This window comes from Leptidea sinapis, chromosome 20 (genome assembly GCF_905404315.1).
Source record: "Leptidea sinapis chromosome 20, ilLepSina1.1, whole genome shotgun sequence".
In the NCBI taxonomy this organism is placed as follows: domain Eukaryota; kingdom Metazoa; phylum Arthropoda; class Insecta; order Lepidoptera; family Pieridae; genus Leptidea; species Leptidea sinapis.
The window spans coordinates 7683289-7710909 of NC_066284.1; the positions used below are offsets into that span (position 1 = coordinate 7683289).

At 35.3% G+C, this 27621-nt stretch overlaps 1 protein-coding gene across 1 annotated transcript in view; it reads right to left on the minus strand.

The window, feature by feature from the left end:
- Positions 1 to 18731: 18731 nt before the first annotated feature.
- LOC126970123 (muscle calcium channel subunit alpha-1-like) overlaps positions 18732 to 27621 on the minus strand; it is a 79747-nt gene continuing 70857 nt past the window's right edge. The window contains exons 16-21 of the mRNA XM_050815851.1: positions 24751 to 24871; positions 23342 to 23427; positions 22122 to 22225; positions 21773 to 21933; positions 19692 to 19827; positions 18732 to 18873 (exon numbers count right to left, since the gene is read on the minus strand). Of these exons, the coding sequence (XP_050671808.1) occupies positions 19775 to 19827; positions 21773 to 21933; positions 22122 to 22225; positions 23342 to 23427; positions 24751 to 24871 (525 nt within the window). The 3' untranslated portion in view covers positions 18732 to 18873; positions 19692 to 19774. The remainder of the gene's footprint in view (positions 18874 to 19691; positions 19828 to 21772; positions 21934 to 22121; positions 22226 to 23341; positions 23428 to 24750; positions 24872 to 27621) is intronic.

Consider the following 27621-nt stretch of genomic DNA (forward strand, 5'->3'; position numbering starts at 1 on the left):
TCGTATAATATGCTCCCTGTTGTTATAATGAAATTGTTTCACAGCAGAACTGTCAAACCGTGCGTCAATAAATTCTCTCATAAAAAAAAATTAACTTTATTGACATCGCGATAATTTTGTATTTCCGAGCAGTGTGAGAAAAGGAATATTTATTAATTGACTCATGCCATATACATAATATATCCGCTGTATTATATAACAAACATATGTATAACTAACATAAACTTGTTATGCCTACTACTAGGTTAGGTCGAGTTAGTAAGTCTTTTGTTGGGCGATGTATATGCTTCTACAATATGATCCCAGAAAATGTACAAAACAAATGTGTTACGAAATTTAAAAGAATTGTTAAAAAACGTTTGTGTGGGAAAGGTTATTATAGCATAAACGATTTTCTTAATGACACCACGGACTGGGAATAAAGCGAACATCCTCAGGCTCTTTAATTAAAAATGTTTATTGTACGATATTACATTGTAATCCATATTTTATATTTAAAAAAAAAAGCCTGCTGAGTTTCTTGCGCCCATTCTTCTCAGGTGTGAGGCAGTCTCTTTTGAATGGGTGGTAGATTTTGACGTTCAATAAGTGATTTTAAATCCTATGTTGAATAAAAATATTTGAATTTGAATTTGAATTGTAAGCGCTGAATTTTTAGTTAGTGTATGATCGAGATTATTGCTATATTGTATTTATGGAATCAGTATCATAATAGCTAAATAGGTAAATGTATACACTTCTATAATAAAGTCCCAGCCACTGTTCAGGCATTATCTATAAATAAATTTAAAATATTTTTATAAAAAAATGGCTCTGTCGTAAATCCTATTACTCCACTGCTGAATATCCAAACGATCGGACAGCCTGGGACTAGATTGTGATTATTTTATAGCGATAGAAATGACTGTACAATATTGTATAATTTTATTGAAAAGAGCGCAAAAAAAGAATGCTGGGAGAGTTTCTTGCGCCGCTTTTTCTCTCTCAGAGCGCCATTTGTTTCCGAAGCGGTAGTAGTATCTAGTAGTTATTAGAAATGACTTCAAAAAGAATTCTAAAGGAATCAATTTTAATAAAATAAATGCCTTTTTATGCCTGCCTTTTTTAGTAGAATTACTCTCATTATATAAATATACACGTCCAATAAATTTATCAATTTACCCGATATCCGTAAATATGTCACTTATTAACTTTGGATGTTCAAAGTGTTAACTTTGTCAACCTCCTGGGCAACTTACAACCAGAGTAGGTACCTTAATTTGGTCTATTATTAATAATTTGACACCCAATTATTAGATTATTTTAGTTTAGTAGGTATTTATATTAGATCATGTTTAATTAGATTAAACACACACACATACTCACGCCTTGTTCCCGTCGGGGTAGGCAGAGACAATAGAATGCCATTTGCTTCTATCCTTACAAACCTCACGCGCTTCCTCTACATTCATTACTCTTTTCATACATGCTCGCCGGTTGCGGGAGCTTCCGACCTCTCCTTTTCTCAAAACGTCCCCAATTTGATCGCCGAATGTTCTACGAGGTCTCCCGCGACCGACTTGCCGACACACACTTGCCTTATATATTTGATGCGTCATTCTTTCTTCACTCATTCGCTCCACGTGTCCAAACCATTTAAGCATTCCTTTCAGTCCTTGTCACAACATCCTCTTTCAAACCACAGCGCGCTCGTATTACCGCATTCGGAATTCTATCAGTCAGTCTTACCCCACACATACTACGCAGTGATCGCATCTCAACTGCGTTAATTCTGCTTTCATGCTTCTTCTGCCATACCCAACTCTCACTTCCATACATTAACGTGGCGACAAGCACTCCATTATATACAGCCATTCGCGCTTCTATTGGCACATTCAGACCGTTCATTAAGGCATGCAGCGCTCCATTCACACAATTTCCCGCAGTCACTCTCCTTTCAATATCACCTTCATATCTTCCGTCTCTTGTAAACATGCTACCCGAATATACGAATTCTGTAACTAGATTACATTAACTAATTATGCGATTACTGGATAATTGTCGAAACGTATTCATAATTCATTAGGTATATGAAATGTCACAATTTATGTAACAAATAAATTTAGCTACAATGACTCTCTAACTAAATTTCATATGATCTTAAAATTATATTTTAAAGAATGATAATAAATTAATTACTAATTTTTATATAGAGTTTGTTGCATAATATTAAATAACTATTTGAATTAATTAATTAATGAATTCTTTATTAATACTAAAAACAAACCTCACAGAATAAAAAAGTAAAAAAGACTTACAGAGGTAAAAGAAAAATAAATAACAACAATTAACATAAAAAATTACAAAAAGTTAAAAAAATATAAATAAATGTTTAATATTATAGTGATTATCTCAATTTAAAAGTACTGTGTATCAGTTATTGCTATCAAAAGTAGCTGACTCAGCGTCATGTTGCATTGGTATAACATCAAAACAGTGCTGATTTTCAGCAGACCCCTGGTGACCCATTGAGTAACTACTATTGTTAAAAATATATTTTTTTTATTAAAGGTTCCATTAATATTTCTTTTTAAAAGACAATAATTTTAAATTTGGTACTAATAATAATCATGGTTATATCATACGAACTTGTTATTAAAAAATATTTTAAAAGTAAAGTAATATTAATGGTCTCCTAATATATATATATTAATGTCCTCATTTAAAATTAGTATTAATGTTATACTAAAATACCGTCAGTTTTGATTTTGAGTGAGGTTCTCACGACGGCGAACAGCGTGGCGTTGAAGAGCACGGTTCCATCCGAGTTGAGTGGCATGTTCATGGAGACGAGCCTCTTGCACGCCACCCGGTGAGGACACAGCTTACCAAAACCTGCAACCATTGCAAAAGTTGGGCGGTTTTTGGTAGGGGAAAATCTTATGGGTTCGCATCACTGACATGCTCATGTCTGGCGCGATAAATAAATAATGAAAAAAATAAATAAAAATATATGTAGTCAGACACTTTTTGGATGGGTGAAATCTCGAGAGTTCGCGTCACCGAAACGCTTAAATCAGTGTATCTGTAGCTATACGGCTGACGTATTGTGCAATATTATTGCTATGTATATCTGTGTGTGAGTGAAATTAAATGGATTTAGTGAAAAGAAATGCGTATATACTGTGCATTGTTGAAATAGTGTTTTTGTTTGATTAATATATTATTCAGAATAAGTTTTAAATACATAAATAAATTGAAATTCATATTTTCATTACTTTTAAACATTATGACATTTCAAATTTTAATACTAAAAGGTCTAAGATTTTACTTCTATCAGCACTCTCTGCAACTCCCAATTTTTGATAATATGTTCACAAATGGTGAGAGATTATTATGGCCTGAGTTTTATCAGGACCTTTTTATTTGCGCCAGATGCCTCCACAGAAAACGTATCTGCCGTTATTAATCGAACAATAGGAGTTCCGCTTAGGAGTTTCACAATACCATCTGTCATAATATTATGACATTTCATGTGTAAATTATTATGAGTGCGTTACTTTATTGCACTCTTTAGCCTGAGCTAGAAGTGGCGAAAATCACTTAAAAATAAAAATCGTATTTACAAATTCAAGTTCTTCAAATGCGGCATATTTTCAAAGGCCCATAACGTTTATGTTTTTTATCTGTAGTTGCAGCATGTGGTATGATTAATTATCTATTCCTATTCAAGTATGGAAAATACAATTCGGACTGTGTTATAATAATATTATTTACTTTGGTGCCAATCGCTGACAAAAAATTATTGTGAACAATTAAAGTTCACTTTAAGTTTATTGCTCATAAAACTATTCGTAATTGAGATATTTTAATTCTTCTAAATTTATACAATTCTTATTATTGGTAATTTATAAATTCCAATTTATATTATGATATATAGAATACCTTGTACTATACTTACCTAGAGGCGGGCTAATTTTTCGTAATAAAGTAACTACATCCAAATGTTTTATACGACCTTTTGCGTCTGGATCGTATTCGCTCCATAGCCTAAAAAGTTATGCAAAAAATTGTAAGTACTTGTGGAAAGATCAAAAGAAAAAATTGGAGAAACATATTATATATTAGTTTATTTTAAATTTAATTAAATGTATATTATTATAGAATTAGATTAAATATTTTCAAGGTATAGAAATTTCTCAAGTTACAATACCTAATAAATTCATCTAAGTGATGAGGCCCTAATATTGACCAGTCCCTGGTAAGGTAGTCAAAGTTGTCCATTATAACTGCGACAAACAAATTTATAATCTGAAATTCGAGAGAGAATCAATTAGTGTTGTTTTTTTAATTTTTATAACAATACAGTTTTAATAATATATATTTTTTTTATTATTAGTTAATCAGATCAAAAGGCATGCTGCTTTATTTCATTTATATAGGTTCTGTGCCAGTTCCAACCAGGTCTTATTATAAGCATCCACATCAGGACGCCATCGTTTTCGGGGTCTGCCTGAACGTCTATGCTCGTCCTGAGGCACCTTATTGTCTTGTAATGCTCCTAATTTTTTGAAATACTTAATTTTTTTATCGTTGATTAAATCATCGTCGTTAACAGCCTAATTTGTCGACAGCAGAGGACGTGTCTTTTCTCACGTCCCAATTGGATTTGTCATCTGGGTATACAGTACCGACTATTTTTCAGCAAAGTGTCCACTGTGACCTCAATAAGCTACCAGATTCATGGTAGCTGGGACTAATAAAAGGGCACTTATGATCTCCCTTTGTGTTATCACTTGCTACAATGCTTACCACGAGCTTGCCGCCGTTTTTTTGGTATTATTATACCAGAATAGAACAAAATATGTCTTTACGTCTACAAATATTCTTCATTCATTCTGTTTATTTCTGGTAGGTTGTTGAAGTAGTAAACACTAAGTATTTCGGACCAAGCATAATATTATCTTCCTTCAACATTATCTCAGAAAATGTTCAAAATATTACATTTGTATCGAAATATACTGTTAAAATACACCTGACTTTTAATAACTTCTCAGTCGGTCTGAACGAAGAAGCAGCCAAGGTTTTTATAACTTATGTATGTATGCAATGTAATAATACTGACAGAGGCTGAAATGTCGTTTCAGTTCTCTCTATTCATCCAATCAGAGCGCCTTTTATTTACCAATCGGTAACTGACAACAAAAATTATTCTGATGGAATCAATGTTGAAAAATCAAAAATTTTATCGGTCTTAAAATAACTAGTTAGCAAGGAGAATATAAATACAACTCACAAGAAAGGAACAAAGCACGTAAAAGGATATAAAGTAGGGGAAGGCCAGCACGCTCCCACAGGAGCCTGTGTCTTCGGTGTCCTCGCCTTCGTCGCTGTAGTTGTCGTCGCAGCGAACGTCGGGCTCCGGGGACACGCCCATCATTATGTCTTGCCACGCTTCGCCTATTACGTCACCACAATTTATTGAAGTTATACTTCTTTAGGCAAATTATGAAAAAATGATAAGAGTAAAATTTTAAGATGCGCGCGCATCACTGTAACACAAAAGTAACAGGTTGAAGTTGGTTCCTAAAATTTCCTGACGTTTGCGTCATTCGTTTTTTTTTATTACTTCGTCCATTATACAGGTAAAGGTTTTAAATCCGTACAGCCGTATTCATTATTTAATAATTAATTGTCAAAGCCATCGTTGCAAGATTTTTACAAAATTGTTCTTTATGAAAACGTAGAATAGCACGAGGAATAAATCATTTTAATGATTTTTGCTTCGTTATGCCAAAGACGTATAACTTCTTGCGTGCATATAATATAAGTACACACACACTTTTTTATATTGTTTATTGCGAAAAAGTGATACACACACACCTATACAGAGTAGGGATGGATAACTTATCAAACTATATATATATATATATATATATATTTTATAATACCGCTATCTTTTTTATCGAAAGGCGAGCACTTCGTTCACCTGACCACTGCCACTTAGAATGCTGACTTTGTAAAGCGCAAAATTCTGAGCGGCATCGCAATCGCGCTTATTACTTTGGGACATAAGATGTTAATTCTCAGTAGCCCCCTAATTTTACTATTGCTTGCTCCCTTCAAAATGAAACACAAAAATGTTTTTAAACCACTGCTTGATGGCAAAGAAAGGAGCCGTTGTAATCCATCTGGCCGATATATTTGGCAAGACGAAACAAACATACCTGTAGCAGAACGAAACAACACAAGGATAGCCTGGGGGAATGTCTGAAAGTGGTTATTTCTTGTTATCGGCGTGTCGTCATCTATTGCTATTTTACCAAACACCTGAAATGAAACAGGAACTTGTTTTAATTTAAATACTACAAATCAAAATACTATGAAGCGGTATTTTAAAATCTTCCCAAATCGGCAGAGCCCCAGGGAACTAGATTTATCAGATCTCATTTTGTTTAGAAGATGGTTTATTTTGCATGGTCTTATAGCTTGTTTCAGTAGCTTTCTGATACATTCACTCAAATCATCCAAATTATAAGCAATCTATTGCTACTCGTAAAATAATACACATTAACAGAACGCTGCGCGAGCGCCAAAATCGCGCCGATCTGAAACATATCCAAAGCGCGCCAGAAACAGGCGTATTTTCTTAAGAAGTGGGACATCTCAAGACGATATCAGTTCAGTTTAGTTAAACTGGATAGTATAATTAGTAAAGTAAATCCTGTAGATGAAACCATAACTGGAGAGTTGAATAAACGTACAAAGATTTATGGAGGATGCATATTAAAAAAATATGTTTATTTAGCGTTATATTACAGAAGACATTTAAAGCTAAATCATTGACTCATTTTATAGTTGGCACATTAATTAAAAAGATTCATAGTATTTTCTTTGATTAAAGCGAGTGTTACACATTTAAATAAAACACTTTTAAAGGATTAAAACGCGTGTAATTGTAACGGTAACCCCTGAAAACGAGATTTGGAAAGGTCTTGAAACTTCGGGTTAGCTAAAATAAAAATGTAACTTTTACGCAAACATCTGATGTAAAACCATAACAATTACACGCATTTTTATCCTTTAAAAGTGTTTTATATAAATACAAAGATTCATTAACAGTTGTATGACGCTTATACTGAAAAACTAGCTGCTGCTTGCGACGTCGCCTCCGTGGACGATATAATATTACGCCTGTATCTAACGTGATAATATAGATATAGAAATTAGAAGGGTGGACTATCCTCTATATTATTCAGCTTAATATTAAATTATTGTAAGAAGGAAATCGCAGATGGAACTGTTCCATTAAATATTTTTTTGGAAAATGTTTTAATATTTTATGGACTTAATTTTACTGACTTAAGCTACAAAATTAAAACGAAATACTATAAATTACCTGCATTCCAACGACAGCATAAATGAAAAACAGCATCAGGATAAGTAGGGCTACATAGGGCAAAGCTTGGAAGGATTTGATGAATGTCCACAGTAGCGTTCTGATGCCCTCTCCCCTTGAGAGAAGTTTCACGAGTCTCATAACACGGAACAGACGAAAGAAGTTTATTGAAGGTATTGAGCTTTCCTGCGAAAAATTAACTCTGATTAATGAGTTACCATGTTACAGATTCTTTGTTGTAAGTTTGTAAGAAATGTTTTGTATTAAATTAGTATTTAAAAATCTTGTTATGAGATTTTTTAATCAATTGTGATGGCGACAGATTTGTAAGTGATCGTTAAAATTTACATTACCGTGATGCTTCTTCATTTCTCTTTCTCTTATTATATATATTTCTCTTATTATTTTTTAATTGGGTACTCTAAATTACAAATTGAACCTTTATAAGAAAATTTTCTAAATGTAAAATACCCTTTTGAGGATCATAATTATTCTGGAATTTTAAAAAATATTTAGCTTTTGCAAATGTAGAAATCAAGATTATTGCATCAAAACTTTTCTACTTAGCTGTTTCAGTTTTGTTTTGTACATTTTTATAATTTAACTTCTCACATGTTTGTAACACAAGTGTTTCTATATATCTATCATATTGTTAAGCAATAGCATGTTTTCTAGCTGCAGTATTTATACCAGCTACTCGTATATGCTTGTGTTCGAGTGTTTGTGCTTTGTTCGAGTGGTTGTGCTTATCCGATATATCTACAATAAAGTTACTGTCCCATTTTTACATCTAAAGCTTGAAGATGAACAACAGCTAAAGCCTGCCTTCATTAGTAACATAAATATAGATTTGAGATTAAGAAGGAAGAAAGGACACTTAAACATTTAATATTATATATTCTTGTTAAAAATGGTAATTTGAAATAAAACCACTTACATTGAGAACTAGTACTGTAATGATGAGGAAACATCAATATTTAGAAATAGTTATATTTCAAACTTTCAAATAATTATGCAACTTGGCCAAATTATGTAAATCAACAATAAAATTTTCGAATTCGTATGGGATATAACTAATAATATGTACTGATTGCGTGTTAGGGTGTACATAATAAAGAGGTTTTAATGGCCAAGTTTCGTATTTATTAACTTACCTTAACAACATGCGTTCTTGCAAGTCCACTTCCCTGAAATCAACAGCCACCTTCAATCGCAGTAACTACAATAATTATTACAACATCTAAAGTATAAAATGCAATATTACTAGCTGTTGTTATAACAACATCGATATGTCCATGCGGGACAGTAACATGTCTTGAAGTGAATTGGTCTCTTAATATTTGTTTATTCTAGAGATCTCAGATATTTTATATTTTAACAATGGAGTTGTTTGAATTTGTTTACAGCAGTTTAAATCAAATACAAATAAAACAACATGTACTAGTGTTATTTCCAATTAGGTGCATTTGTCTTTATAAATTTAAATTTCTACTTGTTTTGCAATATTATGATTAGTTCTTGCGGGTTGCATTTTATTTGATAAGACCATTTCACAAAGAAGACGAATACGTGTTAGCTAAAGTGTAGATCTATTGTGCAGAGTGCGATTACCTGATTTTTAAGTTCGTTTACTTGAGATACAACGATGTCGATGATGCTACCTAGTACGATGATGAAGTCAAATGTGTTCCACGCGTCCCCAAAATAGTTCTAGAAAATGAAACAGAGATTGTATAATTATCAGAAATCATATTTGTTTATCATGCGGCAATAGGCATGATGCACTGACCTGTATAAATACCACTGGACTGGCTGTTCCATATGTTTGACAGTAACTTTTTTGTGCCAGTTTGAAGCGCCGCTCGCGAGGGTCTAGAGAACTAATAATGACGTATAATACAAATAGCTGCGAAGGAACGTACAATACTCTGAAGTACTTTTTGCATTTTGAATTAATTTCGTTAATTTTCCATGTTATTTATACTTCAAGAATCAATCGAATAAAGAAGACAATTAAGTTTCCCACCATCTATCGATGTTCGCTGAGGTCCTCATCACTAGTTTTAGTACCGCAGACTCTCGCTACATGACCAATAGCTCCAAAATGGCGAATATTTTGATATTACAGGCACCAAAGCACTTCGAAAGCCGCCATTCCAGTGGTATATAGAAGAGGTCAGTGGCATGATGATAGATTTTGTCATCTACTACGTTCATAAGTTTAGCAAACAACTTTATTTCAGTAATAAAATAAACTGTAATGCAAATTAATGTAATTTTATGGATCATACTTTTGTTACCAAGGAAAATGTGCGTAGGTGCCATTGTGACTCATTTTGACGAAACGTCTCAGACATCAATAACAACGCGTTACATTTGCTATGCATTTTTCAAGTGATGCATTGATGATAATTGAGGCGTGACGTATTTTATACTTTTTATTATATTGTATATCCTATAATATACTTAATTTAATTTTATAAAACTGAGTATTTTTTTTTCATATATATTTTTCTTGAAACCATTCATTCTTATAATTATTACTAATACCATCATCCCCATTGAGTTATTATCGGTAGCTTTATAAATTAATTTATTATGACCAAAATATACTTACTTTGAACCTAAAAGCGGCGAGCTTGAAGATAAATTCAAGCGCAAACACCGCAGTAAAGATCATATTGAGCAGATCAAGAGCTTTGCTGTACTCGGCGGGCTGGTTGTGGTACTTCATAGCAAGGGTGATTGTGTTGATCATGATGAGGACAAAGATGGCGTATTCAAACGGTTGAGATGTCACGAACCACCACACTTTGTATTGTATGCGATGCTTCGGTATATATCTGTACAATGAAAATTAATACACCCGCGTTACTTATTAATATCCATCTATCATCATCATCATCAGCGCGAAGACATCTACTGCTGGACAAAGGCCTCTCCCAAAGATTTCCACGACGATCGGTCCTGCGCCAACGTATTACGGTGATCATGACCAGATCGTCGGTCCATCTTGTGGGGGCCTACCAACACTGCATCTTCCGATACGTGGTCGCCATTCGAGAACTTAACTGTCCGAACGGCCATCTGTCTGTCGAACTATGTGCCCTGCCCACTGCCACTTCAGTTCCGCAATAATTTGGGCTATGTCGGTTACTTTGGTTCTCCTACGGATCTCCTCATTTCTTATTCCTTAAAACTATCAACCACCTTAAAGCCACCCCCCCCCCTTCCACCAGAATATGACAGCGGTACTCAAAGAGATTTTACCCCAGGTGGGTACCGGATCCACCAGAGTCGGAAAATCCCTCCCTAAGCATTCTCGCTCAAACTGCCCGTCGTATTCTGGGGAGGGCACAGAACCGCGCATGTCCGAGGACAAACGAGGCCGTAAGGTGTTGCAAGAGTATGTGGGCGGCGGTGATCACTTAACACCGGGTGACCCGTACGCTAGTCTGTCCTCCTAATCTTTGAAAAAACCGCACTGTAGAATATATTAATAAAACTTTGCTAAATATATAAAAATGACAGAATATAGTAATATTTGCCTCATTAGAACAGTGAGTTTATTAAGACATATAGAATACCGATTTCGAAAATAAATATTTACTAATAATCGCCAAAATAATTCTTTTTGGGAAATAAGTTTTGGAAGTTGATCCCAATCAACATTTAATCCCTATAAGGGAAGTGATTCGAGGGTCAACGACGAAAAGATCAACCTTTTCGTCGGGAGTGAAATTAAATCTTTGACTCTTTCTTGTACGAGATATGACATTGACAAACTCACCTTCTAATTGGTTTTGCTTTCAGTGCGAATTCAATACAGTTCCTTTGATTTTTATCTAATTCACAATTTTTATATTCTTGTTCCCCTTCATTTTGGAATGTTACTATGACGAAACCGACGAAAATATTAACCTAAAAAAAATAAAACGTGTATGAAGATACTTACATAAACTTGTTTTGTGTTTTGTGATTTTAAACATGATTTATGAGAAACTTACCATAAAGAAGGCAATTATAATTATGTAAATAATATAGTACGCAGCTACTATTGGACGGAAGTTAGTAATGGGGCCTCGATCTTCGGCATTCGAGTCTATTGACACGTATAACAACCTGAAAGTAGTTACTTTTCTTAAATTATTTCCTATATTTTTTTTTATTTCAAGAGAGAGAGCGTCGTAAATATGTCAGTCTCGATGAGCCTTACATCTTTGTGCCGTTTGGTGTCGAGACACTTGGCCCGTGGGCCCCGAGGCGCGGAGAATGTACAAAGTACTATCTTCTCACCTCAATAGGGGTACAAGCAACCAAGCTGCCAGCGCTTGGGCGCTGCCAGCTATTTCGGTCAGCGTATCAGCCTAGCTATCCAACGTGGAAATGCTGGCAGTATTCTTGGTATGCTTCCCCGTAGTGATAGTTTTAATTTTATGCAATCATAGTATTGTAAATAATATAATTAGAAGATTTGTTTTGTTTGAATAAATTAACTTTTATTTATTAAATGTTTCTGAATGTAATATAAAATAATTATATGTCTTTTCGGATTGAGTCATGGTTGGCAACTCAAAATAGCCTTCCTAACTGAATGGAAGGGGAGGGCCTATGAAAATATGTGCCTAGTTTTAAGTGTACAGATTGGCGTACAGCAAAGAAGCGTCACCTTTGAAACTCAAACCTTGACCAAGTTTTACGCTTAGGGGAAATGAGAAACAGATGTTAAAATATAACTGACGGAAATTTTATCCTCATTAACTAGACGATTGCCAGTGGTGGAAATATATATATCCTGCCTTCGTCGTAGAAGGCGGTGGAGCGTCTTAAAGCTAGTGCCTGGGTTGTGTATGTGTTGGTGTTGGTCGAAAGATCATTCTTCAGTCTGATGATGGATATTGTGTTTCGTTATGTTTGTCTTATTGTCGGTGTTCCGTTCGCGATGGCGCATTTCCAGTTCGGTAATGTGATTGATTCCCTCAACAAAATGTTATAAAAAAATTAAGAAAGTCAGAACTAACTATATCTACAACGCGACTTCTTCCGCGTGGAATTCGGTACGAAAAGTAACAAACACTTTGTCCATACTATATAATATTTCTAACTAACCCGACAGACGTTGTTCTGTACATAATAAATAAAATACTGTTTTTTTATGAATTTATCAATAATATTTTGTAATATCAAGAACTATTTCTTAAAATATGCTCCCAGTTGTTATACTTAATGCAATTTTTTGACAGCAGAGCAGAATTCTCTTAAAGAAAATATGTCCATACAAAACAAATATTGGAAATAAAAATAATTATGGGTCCTAAATTTAAATAAAAGCTATCCTTTCTCTAAAGTTAGACAAAACTGCACTCCATGTAATAATCCCCATTAAAATCCGTTCATTAGTTTAGGAATTCACTGAAAACAAACATCAGGACACTGGATTTATATATATTAAGATTAATACAAGGATCTAAATCCTTACAGAATCATCATTGTAACAAGAGTAACAGTTAAACAGAGTCACAGTTGTTCTTTTAATATTTAATACAGCTAATCGAAGCGATACTAACAAAAATGTTTAATAAATCTAATTGATATAGCAAATAATCATACCCTGGCCATCCTTCAAATGTAGAAACGGTAAAGAGAGTTAACATCCCTTTCATAACATTATCAAAATGAAAGTCATTTCTCTTCCACTCTCTATCTTTCACTACATAATTACGATTCTCAAACACTAAGAAGGTTCCCCTGAAATAAAAAAGTGTTATGATATCCATTGACGGATTAGTACTTAACTGGTAGACAACTGTGCGATACTTACTGGCATTCATCTTTTGTCATTTTAGAAATATCGTTACATTTATAAAATTTACCCTGAAAGAAACTTATGTCATCAGTACTGTAATTGTTAACACATCATATTATAAAATTTTATTACTTTAATAAAATTAGGCGTTATTGCAGAAATTTAATGAGTACTATTTAAAATGTTATGATGATGATGTTCCGCCTTTACACGAGGAGCTGTTGACTCGCCAAACGCTGGAACAAGAGTGAACACGTCGTGTCGAAGTGATTTTGTGAACTATTTATAAAGATCATCATTTATAACATTTTAAATTTAATTTTGTTGTTTTTGATTCATGCACAATTATTGCTGATATCATATACTGATATATATATAATTATCAATATTGCAATTATGCTGAGAGCTCCATTTAACAAAATTTTATTAATCGGTACCTGTTTCATGCAAATATTAATATTAAATATATGTAGAATAAATAATAGCGGCCTTACATATTAATTTGGTATAAAGTAATACCTGAGAATAAATCAAGAATATGCAAAATGTTTACAAATAGACATATTGCTTGTGATTGGTTTATTTGGACGTATAACGTTTCCCGCGTTTATTTGCAAGGCTGCTTGACATTCGGATCACGTCAGAATTATCATTGTATTGACAGTGCTGTCATCGATAGTCAACATTTTGCATATTCTTGGCTTATTCTTTTGTACAACTTTAGATTAAGGATTGGTCTCTTGCGTTCCAACTAGATACCGCACCACTTAAGTACAATAGTTTGTTTTTTTCTGCAACTATTAGACACTTATGTGCGTGGCATCTTGACTCTCAATGGCATCTTTAAAATAATAACATAACGCTTTGTGTTATTTTACATTGAAATTAATAAAATACAAAATACTAACTGATGATATGTAATTCCAGTGTCTTTTTTATTTCTTATAGTATTTTTTTACAAAGTTTTACTACGCAACCCGGCATTTTAGTTTCAATTATTAGCAAAGTTTAACATAACATATGGCACGTCAACGTCACACATTGTCGAGACTGGCTCGAGTACGCCCATTTGGGCGAAGTAAAAGTTGCCGGACTTTGCGACTACGCCTGCGGTATCTAGTTAGAGCAGGAATATAACTTTTTATCAAGTTTATTTGTTTAAAGGCGTGCAGTTACAATAAGCATATTCCAATAGATTTGATAACAATCTTACCTTAAATAACTGAACACCAACGACGGCGAACATAAATTGAAGTAAATATGTAACTAGCATTATATTACCTATCGTCTTAATAGCTACTATCACACATTTCACCACATACTGTTACAGGAATATTAGATGGGCATACGTTACCAGGGCAAAGGGAATCCAATCCGGGTAGCACGCGGCATCGGGACATAAGGGGAAAAGCAATCGACTCATTACACGGGCTTAAACCAGGACTATATTAACACAGGGGGCACAAATAGCAGCTACATATGTTGGTTACAGTACTTTGTTAGATTTTTTGTGAAAAATCTACTAAAACGCCAAGGTAGGGGGTTGGTTATGGCTGTGATTTCAATGGGATTTATTAGTCAGCTGCTATGTTCTATCCGGAGCTTTCAATACTACACCTTTGGGTCACACCGCAGAGTTAATTCCATGCTCCTTTTTAGCGCCAAAGCAGTTTGTTTCAAATGTTTTAATTTACTACAGTTTAACGTAACTCTATATTATGTATTATTAATAAAAGCGAAGTAAAGTTATTCCAAGTTTAAAACTTTATATCTAATCTTAGCTTTATCAGTATAGAATTACATGACAAGGAGAAGTTATTTTAAACTTGGAGTAATTTTATACCGCATTTATTAATAACACATTATAAGGGCATACGTCCAAAATATATTTAAACTGCATTGGCTGGATTAAGGTGTGTTAGCAAGTGCGCAAAACCGTCCAAACGCAATTCACTTAAGCGCCATGTACAATTTTTTTTTTCTTTTTTATCACTTGACTTAAAATATTTTAATGTAAAGCTTCAGTAAAATTGATTACAAATGTAACAAGCTTCATTTTATGGAAGTACGTCACACACAGTCGTACCTTCACTACTTTTTTTTTAATAATTTGAATCGTTGCACATGACGAAAAACCGTATCGTTTTGAAAGTATGCCCTTTGCATTTTGATATAGAAAATATAATTTAATTGCTAATAGTATTAAATCTTTTTAGATATTATTCAGATATTAGATTTTTGGAGTAGGAAAATGAGAAGCCTACAAGAAAATGAAAACACACACAAAATTAATATGCTTCAAACAGTCAGGACCAGCAATATTAAAAACACACAAGTAGAATAAATAAACAAATAAGTAGTGGAAGAAGTTTTTTAGTTATAGTGTAACATTAGAAATACCCAAAGGTGTATGTTGTGGGAAGGTTTGAAGTGACCGTTTCACACAAAAGGCAACGTGTAACTTGATTGTATCCAGTTTGTAGGAAGTGCCCCCTACCTTGAACATTTGAACTCCCATCACAGCAAACATGAACTGTAGTAATGACGTTACCAACAATATGTTGCCAATGGTTTTGATCGCAACGATCACGCATTGAACAACGTGCTATAAGATAAAAAATATTTCAGAAACATTGTTATGTAAACTAAAACTATTATTTTATAATGAATGATATTAATATACAGGCTGTCCCATAGTTATGGGACATGAAGGGAAAGTACCTTAAATATCGAAGATAGGCTATTATACTGAAAGAAGACTTTATGTTATTTTTAAAAGTTAGTAATTCTGCATTCAAAGATTTTCTAAAAATTACTTGCCTCGTCTGGGAATCGAACCGACTTAAATGCAAAAAAAATACACCGCTACTTTTATGATGCCAATCGAAAGAATGGCCAAAAACTAATAACTCTTCTCAAGTAACATAGTATTTTCAAAGAAAGTAGACAATTTAGTGGGTATTTTTTTGTAAATTAATTAATTAAATGCTCAAAATGTGATCCCTTTTGTCTTACGCAAATCGCCAATCTTTTAATGGGTCCGCTGCCTGTTGATTTTCTTATCATTTAATGGTGAATACTCGATATGATATGGCACAATTCTGTTTGTAACTCGCCCACGTTCTCTTATCGTTTTTTGTATAGCATATCTTTCACGTATCCCCAAAAGAAGAAATCTAATGGTGTAAGGTCCGGGGATCTGGCCGGCAATTTAATCGGTCCATTCGTACCAATCCAAGTAGGAAAACGTTCATTTAACGTTGTTCCTTTCTTTTAAAATACTATGTTACTTAAGAAGAGTTATTAGTTTTTGGCCATTCTTTCGATTGGCATTATAAAAGTAGGGGTGTTTTTTTTTTACATTTCAGTCGGTTCGATTCCCCGACGAGGCAAGAAATTTTTAGAAAATCTTTGAATGCAGAATTACTAACTTTTAAAAATAACATAAAGTCTTCTTTCAGTAAAATAGCCTATCTTCGATATTTCAGGTACTTTCCCTTCATGTCCCATAACTTTGGGACATCCTGTATATTTTATTTATAACATTTGTTATTTTTTTAAAGTGATAAACCTCACTTCTGGGATTAATTACACAAATTATATTTGAAAACAAAATTTATGAACGATGCGGGACTCGAACCTTCGACCTTCGCGTTCCGTGCGAGAGGTGCATATTTTTTTTATTTGAATTTTGTGTTTGTTATTATTAATTTTTGCTTTAGTGGTAATTGGCAAATTGAAGACTTAATGATTCTATTATCGGAAATTATGCTTCATGTTTTCAAAATTAAAGTTAATTTAAATTTAAAAATAATTTAATTATAATTATTTTTTTATATTATTTTTATTTAAAATCGCTAATAAAATGCTTGCATAATATCTTTATTTATTACAGTGTGTATTTTTATTTATCAATTTACATAAATTTTTTGGCTGACTCATGTAAGGCATGAAGTATTTGACGGTTGAGTATTTTTGTTTATTGAAACTAAAATAATTTGTAAAACGATAAATCTGTAAATGTTGATTTATAAGAGTGGTAAAATATTTCTTGTCACTTCTTCCTATTAAGGCTCAACTTTTTTCATAGAGATGGTAACTGGTAAAAAGAATATATTTTGGCATTCATAAGTGTCGATTTGATTTAAAGCTGAAGGTTTTCGTGGCAACATTTCACGGTCCTTCGCTGAAAAGGATTTTCTGTAACTGATGAACAAGTTACTATCCGAAGTGCTTCAATAGAACTGCAACATCGCTTCTGCCTTTGAAATGAAAAATAAATGCTTCTAAATGATTTATTATGAATAAAATTGATTTATTCAAAGGGCAGAAACTTTTCATAATAATTTTCTAAATCTTATTAAATAAGGATTTTTCCAACATATAATAAAATTTATTCCAATATATCTAATATTTCATTATTTAATTTCCTAAACTTGCGATGGACTAGCAAAATAATTAAAATAAAATATAAATACCCTAACAGCAAATGAAATTTACGAATATAATAACAAAAAAAATATCATGAATTCGATTATTTAGGGTCCGAAGCAACATGATTTCATTTTAAACATAAATATTGAAGTAACATCATCATAAAAATAATATTGTGGAACTGACCTTAAGACCTTTGGCCCTATTGATGGCCCTAAGCGGCCTCAGCACCCTGAACACTCGCAAAATCTTCACCACAGATATACTACCAGACCTGTCAACATACCACAATAGAAAAGTCAGACACTCACATAAAGAGTTTTGCTGACGAAAATATACCTTGAAATTATATGAGGTGTCTGAGAGAAGTGTGAGAAATGTACTAAAATATGGCAACAATGCCGGAGCATCAACGATTCGTCTCGTGGTACTACAACATAACAGTACATCGATACTTCAACGTACCCAACGGGATATGCAGAAGAAACAGTGTAGGGGTTAGCACACAGCCTTGGGGCAATCCAGCGTTCACGGGCTTCGGGTTCGAACAATAATCGTCGACAACGACTGTATGCTGCGCCCAGTGAAGAAGCTGGAGGTCCACTTGCATAAACTATGATGAAATGATGGAAGTTTTGAGGGATTGAAGTTGTACCATACACGATCAAAGGCCTCCGCTATATCCAGGTTAACTGCTAGGCCTTCTCCCTGTTTTCGATAACCACCGCCCTGTGTTAGGTATATCAGAAGATTGCCTGCCGACCAACCATGGTGAAAGCCATACTGTCGGTCGTTGATCAACTGGTGACCCTCTAGATATACCAAGAGCTGGGGTTAATTTTGCTCTCCATGATTTTGTATCCTGTAGTTTGCCGGCTCTGAATTGACTCATTTTTTGGATCGGATGGAAAAGGGCTAACTTCCATGAGTCAGGGACTACGATTTCCCTATTATTATGATCAACTGGCCGTCCGTCTGCGTCCGTGTGCGTATTGTATCTCATAAACCACTATAGTCAGTAATAAACCATGATGAATATTGGATATAAACCTATTTACAAAATAAGACAGACCGTGTTAGTGACTTACTTAAAGCTCATAGAGATAAGTGAGACGCAAACGACGAGCATGTCGAGTACGTTGAAGGCGGAGCGGAGGAAGGCACCCTCGTGCAGCACCAGGCCGTACGTGATCAGCTTCAGGAACAGCTCCAAGGTGAATATGCCCGTGAAGAATATGTCGAACTGACTCAGGAGCTGTGTAATTATTATTTACTATTTTAAACTTTCACACAATTTTGTAATTATAGTTCTGTACTATTTTTTTTTAAGTTAAGTCCCGAACTAGGCAATGGCCTTACAACAATACATTTAATACAAACCAGGATTTTAAATACATTTCAAGATCTATGACTTTTATAGTCATCGTACAAATGTTTGGACCATATCGGGGTTTGAAACCAAGACTCCTAACATATATGTCTGAGTTACTAGCCACTGGGCTATGGGGTCATCGTATTTTGAATCTTATTCAGTTGAACCCGAAAGTAGAAATGATGAAGATGAATAATTGAATAGCATAGTATCTCCAATGTGGTCTGCCTATATTGGCTTTTAACATGAAATAGCATTAACGTTTACAATATTTCAATATTTTTTAAGATTTCAGATAATATATCAACATCATGGTCACGGGTAACTGAAATTATCTTTTAGCAAAAAGATAGTAAATGGTAAATGTATAGATCTACCGTCATTTTCATTATTTTACGTTGTCAATTCTTTTTTTATAGTCACTACTAATGGCACAACACATTACACTTATGTATCAGTCGGAGTTTCGAGGAAATTTTACTATAGAAAAGGAGGACAAACTGGCGTACAGGTCACCTGGTGTTAAGTGATCACCGCCGCCCACATTCTCTTGTAACACCAGAGGAATCACAGGAACGTTAAGGAAGGTGTACGCGATTTTTTTTAAGGTACCCATGTCATAGGATTAAAATTGTTCGGTTCCTACACATTGACTAAGACTTATTTTGACAAGGTGCTATGTTAAAAAAATAAAGTCTTACATAGTTCCTGAACCCTTTCTGTGCAGCATCCAGCGGATCCTCTGCCGCCAGCATAGCAGAGGAGAACATGATGCACACCAAAATTATATTCCCGAACGTAGACGAAGATGACATCTTGTAGCAAAATACACGGAACCTGACATTATAAAAAATAATTCAATTGAAGTTTTATAAGGTGGATGTACTAGTGAAAAATAATATAAAATTTTGTAAGATTCAGACTTATTATTGCATGCTTGACTGTTAATAAAATAATTCAAACTCAAAGAAATACAAAATACTCATCAAATAATACTGCTGTTACTTTCAGATGTTAATTGCAAATCGAATTCAAGAAATAGGGATTGAAGTATTAAGTACAAACCAATTTTTGTCACAATCAAATTTTAATAGTATTGATTATCGTCTATAAATGTGGTTTCAGTGTTGATACTTCAATCCCTGCGGTTGAGTAAGCTTCGCACATACTATTGTAAAATAGGAAACGCAAAGAATGAGAAGATAATATTATTTGTAAGCGTGCAAGAAAACAAGATCATAGAAATATTTCAATCCTGCAGCTAAATTAAAACTAGCAGACAGAAATGCTAATTATTTCATAAAAAGACCTACGTCTTATTTCTACAAATTCTACTTAAAATAATTTCATGCTTTCTAAACTGTAACATTTAACAACAGTTGTAGTTATGGTAGTTTATGATGAAAACATTATACAATTTTGAAACCCAGCGAATAACCTCAAACGTTTAAACTGAATACATAGAATGAAAATTAAAGTATTGAATATGCCAATTACACAAAATATAATGTCAAATTCTTTACTAAGTCCATCATGATCAATGAAAGTTATCAGAATTGACTAATTTAGGCCAATTGATAAATATCACAATGTAAATAGAAAAATAATTTCTAACCCTGGTGCTGCTGGTAATAGAAATTCAACAGAAAAGTTATTTTCTTTGCAAAATTTGAATTAAAAACACTACTCAACTTTTTTTGACCATAATAGATAAGGGAATTAAAAAATAAATTAATACATGAAGAGGGAGCTTGGCTACGAACACAAAAATTGATGGGGTATAATTTACAATGAGATACATGATTTCGAATCACCTGTTTGTCGGTGAAAATACGAAGAAACTACTAGCATTCGGTATAGGCGGCGTTTGATTTGGCATATTCAGTTCTGACATCCTTCGAGGTCTAGCAGATACTAACTTGCCCTCTTCTTCTTCATCTTCATCTTTTGTACAAAGATGTCCAAAAATGTTAACTAAGATATCTATTAAATACTAATTTAATCTAAAGTCTATATAGAGTATTTCAATTAGCCTAATATAAAAAATCATTAAGTTGATTATCATAACAGTGCTATATAACGCAATTGCTTCGTGATAAATCGGAACAAAGAGAAATAGAAAAAATAAACGATTTTAAATAAATTTTAATAAAAGATATAGAAGGCATATTATGTGAATATTAAAGTACAAGTGCAGAGTTGAAAGCTATATAAGAAAGCAAGACACAAAAACAAACTAAAAGACAGATATGAAATTAAAAAAGATAACTCCGATCGCGAACCCTAACCTGTTGGTTTTGGAAAATATGAAGAATGAGGTAGCATCGGGAATCGGTTTCGCCGAGTCGTGAATATCTACTTCGGACAGACGGCGGGGCCGAGCGGATGATGTTGTCGGTTTTCTTTTCAGACGGGGCTCGTCTTCGAACTCTGTGTTCACTATTTTTCTATGGTTAGCTTTATATTAGGGTAGGCTCTGATTATTAAAGTAAATATTTTATCAGAAAACATTTTAGCAAAAATTTACTTTCTTAAAAACAACCTATTAATTTTTTTAAAAATAATATAGAAATCATACAAAATGAAGTAAAGTACTAATCAGCTTTGCTCAAACAGACAAGAAATAGTTTCATTGTAGCTTAAGCTTTTAATATGCCAATAAAAACGAATATCTCATTTTTATAATATCTCCAATAGCTACAAAACAGAAGCCTTGCCCCTAAATATTTATTTACTTCATTATTGATTAAGATTTTAAGCATTGTTTTAAATATACACGTACCTATATCATTTCTCTGATGGTTATCCATTATATCAATCTCATTTTGTTCCTGATCATATTCTAATTTTTCCTCAACCTCTTCATCTTCCTTTACCTCCTCTTCTTCGTATATTTCCTCTTGATTTTCTTCTGAACCTCTATCTGAATATTCTCTTTCAGAACTGTCCAAAAAATAATTTTACTACATATACTGTATACTACTAATAAGTTAAAATTATAATATTTCTGTGATTTGCTGAATTATTAGTTATTAAATATTTAATTTTTAAATCATTGATATTTCTTTTCTCTTTAAAGTGTGTTGTAATTTTAAGTGTGCCATAATAGTGCCATTTGGAAGTATACTAACTTCTCGCTAGTGTAAGCGTCTTCATCGTGTATATATTCATCGTCGGTGTCACCTTGTCCACCTTCTTGTTCAATGATGCTACCTTCTTTCTCCTCTGGAGCTTGCTAAAATTGATTGTTAGTGTTAAATTTTTATATAACATACCTGCGAGCCTACCATGAACTATAATTGCGATTCATTTGACGACCTAAATAGAACTTCTTTGCTATTTCATACCACGACATCATTTAAGCGATCGAATTTAGGTTGACGTCATATCAAGTAGGAAATTGAATCGCAAACTGATTTAATTCGTTCATTCATTCGTACCATGAGGTAATATTTCAACATAAACTGGAAAGCTTATGTGTCAAAGTGAGCGATTCGAAAAAGTTGCTACTTCCTTAGAGGAAAGTTAATTGTATTGTTTTAACTTTAACTTTTAAAAAATAGTGAAAACATATAGAAAAGGAAAATATTATTGATGAAAAATAAGATGAGAATACTTTATTGGACTTTTTTGTAAAACAAAATACTGAAAATAAAAAATTGAAAATACTAAAGACGAGGCAGACCGGCTATAGCCCGGGCCCCGGGCTATAGCCTGTTCGCAAGAACGAATAAAAATAAAGAATATATGTGCTTCTGTCAAATCAAACATCAATGGAGGTGCGTTAATAACTCGTTATTTTTACGAAAACACCTAAGCAAACATTTAATTTGTAATTCAATGAACTATATATATTTATATTACTATTAAATAAGTACAAAAAAGGGCTTAATGGTTTATAATTTGACGCTATAATGCGCAATTTTAAAATGTATTTTGAGTATTTTCTACGCAAAAAAACCGCAAAAATCATATCATTTTTTTTAGGTTTCAAAACGTAACGCATATAGTTCGAGTGGGAGTGACAAACTTATGCAACGCCTGTAGAGCGTCATCTCAATCTCACACCGCGGACCACAGACAAATTTATTTCGTTCATTCTTCATAAGGGATCCAAACGCCATTCAGTAAAAGGCACTTCATGGTACGAATTTCAGCGATTCAGTTTTGGTTCCTAAACTGAACTGCATCGGAATCGTTAATTAATAGTTGATGGTAATCCATCTGTTTTGTTACAAACTGCTGATATACTACTTTCGAGAATTATAACTTTATGAGCTAAAAATGCCAAAAGTATTTATGATTGCAATTTTTACTGATAACCCGATAAGTTATAATGAGATCTACTTACACCTTCCTCCTTTTCTATATTTGTGAGAGATTCAGCGTCAGCCAAGTTATCCACGGCGATGGCCAAGAACACATTGAGCAGAATGTCTGTTTCAAGTTCAGGAATAACAACAACTAAAATATCTAGATTAGTCTTAAACATAATATGGTATAAAATTAAAATTTTCATTATCCTTATTATGCAAGCCTCAGGGCTCAATTAAACAATATCACATATTGATTAAATAAAAAAAGGCATTTTGGATCTTTTAAGCTATTGCATAGCTTCTATCGTGGGCCTTGAGCGTGGAGACCGAATCCAGAAATTCCATAACGAAAATAACCTAACACCCCACATACTAGATGTATATAGATATTTCGCCACTGTCATTACAGTTACCGTGGACAGGAAACAGTTACCGGAACAATGGTTATCACATACACTTATTGTGCAGAAAGTCCCAGGTTCGAGCCTGGGGTACGTCCTGATTTTCTTTATTTTTTTTATCACGTTTTTTGATTTTTAGTATTAAGTATTTACATTTCTCCGAATCCAAAATTGGACGCATAATCGCACTTTACTGGAGTACACTGAAGAAGGGTCGAAAATACTTGGTACAAATGGTAATAAATTTCCACTTATTTAGGCTGGCGATTTCAACATCAACTTCGCTGATAAAAAATCAGAGCGGCTGACTACTTTTCTTTCGAAAATATTGAATTTGAAAATGAATAATGATCCACAAGAATCCACAACAAAATATGGGACCACCATTGACGCGGTATTTTCCAGATATTTAGAAGATATCAAGTCTGAAACTTATGTTTCTTATTCCAGTTACTATAAACCTATAGTTTCAATGATAGATATTACTGAATAGCCTACATGTATGGTAAGATAATAAAAAAATTTTGAACAATATTAACTTCTCATTTATTTAATAAAAGAACAAAAATTGTTTGTTTATCGGTCACCACGCTCAAAATGTGTAACTTGAATTGATATCAAAGAAAAAAAAAAGCAAAGAAAAAAAAATACTGCATAGATAAAATAAATAAATAATTATAATTGCATAAGTTGATAAAAAATGCTATGCAATAGCTTTACCGCGGCAGTCCCCGAGTGCCACAAGTCTTTTTACTTCATAAAAGGCTACCACCTTTACTCAGCCATTATTTAATTCCATGCCGATAGTAAATAATGCAGCCGCTATGAAAAACTAGTGCATTGAGGCCTTAATACAAAGTAAACGAAATATAGAGCTACGCAGAGATAATACAACAGTTTCAAAAGAGGAATAGCTCCCATTTTTAGTACAGCGCCGAAGCAGCGCTGTACTAAAAATGTTCACTCCAAAAGCGTAAAATCGTACCGGGGCGTAAGATCAGGTTATTTTCTTACGGCAAAATTTATTATTTTACAAAGGATACAATTACCACAAATAAAGAGTATGATAAAGTAAATACAGGCGACAATCCCGACTGTCCCGACGCCACCGTACGCCTTTATACCTTCATACATCACAGCGTTCCAGTCCTCACCAGTCAGAATCTTTAAACCAAGAAAGTCATTCATTTAAAATACATAATATTATATAATACTAGCTGACCCCGTACACGTTTTTTTTTTTTTTTTTATGGAATAGGAGGACAAACGAGCGTACGGGTCACCTGGTGTTAAGTGATCACCGCCGCCCACACTCTCCTGCAACACCAGAGGAATCACAAGAGCGTTGCCGGCCTTTAAGGAAGGTGTACGCGCTTTTCTTGAAGGTACCCATGTCGTATCGTCCCGGAAACACCGCACACGGAAGCTCATTCCACAGCTTCGTGGTACGAGGAAGAAAGCTCCTTGAAAACCGCACTGTGGAGGACCGCCACACATCCAGATGGTGGGGATGAAATCCTAACTTGTTGCGTGTCGTGCGAAGGTGGAATTCGGCGGCAGGAATCAGGTTGAACAGCTCTTCGGAACACTCCCCGTGATAGATGCGGTAGAAAACACACAATGAAGCGACGTCTCTACGCAACGCCAAATGATCCAGCCAATTCGAGCTGCTCTGCGTTGCACGCGGTCAAATGGATCGAGCTGATACTGGGGTGCGCCAGACCAGAGATGACAGCAATACTCCATGTGAGGCCGGACCTGCGCTTTGTAGAGCGCTAGAATGTGGGCCGGCTTGAAGTATTGCCGTGCTCTATTTATGACGCCCAGTTTCTTTGAAGCCAGTTTGGCTTTGCCCTCCAGATGGCCACGGAATTGGCAATTGCTCGAGATTTCGAGACCCAGTATTCCGATACTAGGCGAGGCTTTAAGGGAAGTGTTCTCGAAGAGCGGTGATACGGCAAATGGGGTTTTTAGTACGTAGTGGTAAACGCGCAAACTTGAGTCTTCTGGGGGTTAAATTGGACAAGGTTCAACTTACCCCATTCCGCGACCTTTTCGAGAGAGGACTCGATAGAAGACACAAGTTTCTCCCGGCACTGGTCGACGTTTTCCCGAGAGAGACCTGCATGGCCCGTGTATACGGCATCACCAGTGCTGTCGTCTGCATAGCAATGCATGTTGGCGGTGTCCAACATATCATTGATATGCAGAAGAAACAGCGTGGGAGATAGCACACAGCCTTGGGGAACTCCAGCGTTCACGGGCTTGGGATTCGAGCAATAACCGTCGATAACGACCTGTATGCTGCGCCCAGTGAGGAAGCTGGAGGTCCACTTGCATAAGCTCTCGGGAAGCCCAAATGATGGAAGTTTTGCGAGGAGCGCCTTGTGCCATACACGATCAAAGGCCTTCGCTATATCCAGACCAACTGCCAGGCCTTCCCCCTTGCTTTCAATAGCCGCCGCCCATCTATGTGTTAGGTATACCAGAAGATCGCCAGTCGACCGACCATTGCGAAAGCCGTACTGCCGGTCGTTGATCAACTGGTGACCCTCAAGGTATACCAAGAGCTGGCGGTTAATTATGCTCTCCATGATTTTGGAGAGTAGGGAGGTAATCGCAATAGGCCTGTAGTTTGCCGGATCCGAACTGTCTCCTTTTTTTGGGATCGGATGGACAAGGGCTGACTTCCATGAATCAGGGACTACGCCTTTTGAATAAGAGTGCCGGAATTAACGCGTTAGCACCGGCGTCAACTCAGGGGCACACGTTCTAAGCACGATTGGAGAAATGCCATCCGGCCCGCTCGACTTCCTGACGTCCAACGAAAACAGAGCTCGCCTAACAGTTTTCTGTCGGAACTGTACTTCAGGCATGGAGCTCTGACACCGCGGGATGGTCGGCGGTGTTTTTCCGTTGTCGTCAAGAGTCGAGTTGGAGGCAAAAAGAGTGCACACGAGATCGGCTTTCTCTTTTGCCGTATGGGCCAGGGTGTCATTCTTCATGTGCAACGGCGGCATGGACGGCTGGTTGAAGTTACCAAGAGCAGCTTTCGACAACGACCAGAACTTGCGTGTTCCGGTCGGGTAACTGGAAAGCTGCTCGCCAATTTTGACGACGTGCTTTGATTTCGCACGGGCGATTTGCCGCTTAAAAAATCTGGAGGCACGGTTATATTTCCTCTTCAGAACTTTGCAGTTCGGATCCTTTGAGCCCAGCGCCGCAACCCAAGTTCGATACGCCTGTTTTTTGCAGTCAGATGCTGCTTTAACTGACGCATCGAACCAGGGCTGTGATCTGCCACCGATCGGTACTACAGAGCTTGGTATAAAAATATCCATGCCCTGCAGTATCACATCGGCTACTGCAACGGCGCAGGCACTAGGATCATCCGAAGGGAAACAAACCCTGCCCCAAGGGTAGGATGCAAAAAAGGAACGCATCCTATCCCAATCTGCTGACTTGTAGTGCCAAACGCGGCGGGTCGCTGGTGGTCTGCGACGTTGGCGTCGGATAGGCACTACACTCCTGACCAGGCAATGGTCGGACGTTCCGAGAGGGGCGTCGACAGAGACCTGGTAACCATCGGGATGTGTAGTCAGCAGAAGATCTAATAAGGACGGCATGTGGCTATCCACATCCGGGAGCCGCGTCGGCGACTCAACCAATTGGGACAGACCATACGCCAATGCAAAATTATGCACAGATCGCCCTGCGTAGTCTGTGGTACGTGATCCAAGCCATTCGGCATTGTGCCCGTTGAAATCACCCAAGACTACAATTTCAGCGGAGGGGATCTGAGCAAGCACGTCATCAAATGCCGCTTGAACGCAGCCCATGAGGTGATCCGTTTCTGCGTTACCACTATGGGACCTGTAGACACACGCATAGATGCGGACGCGGTCCTCTTAATC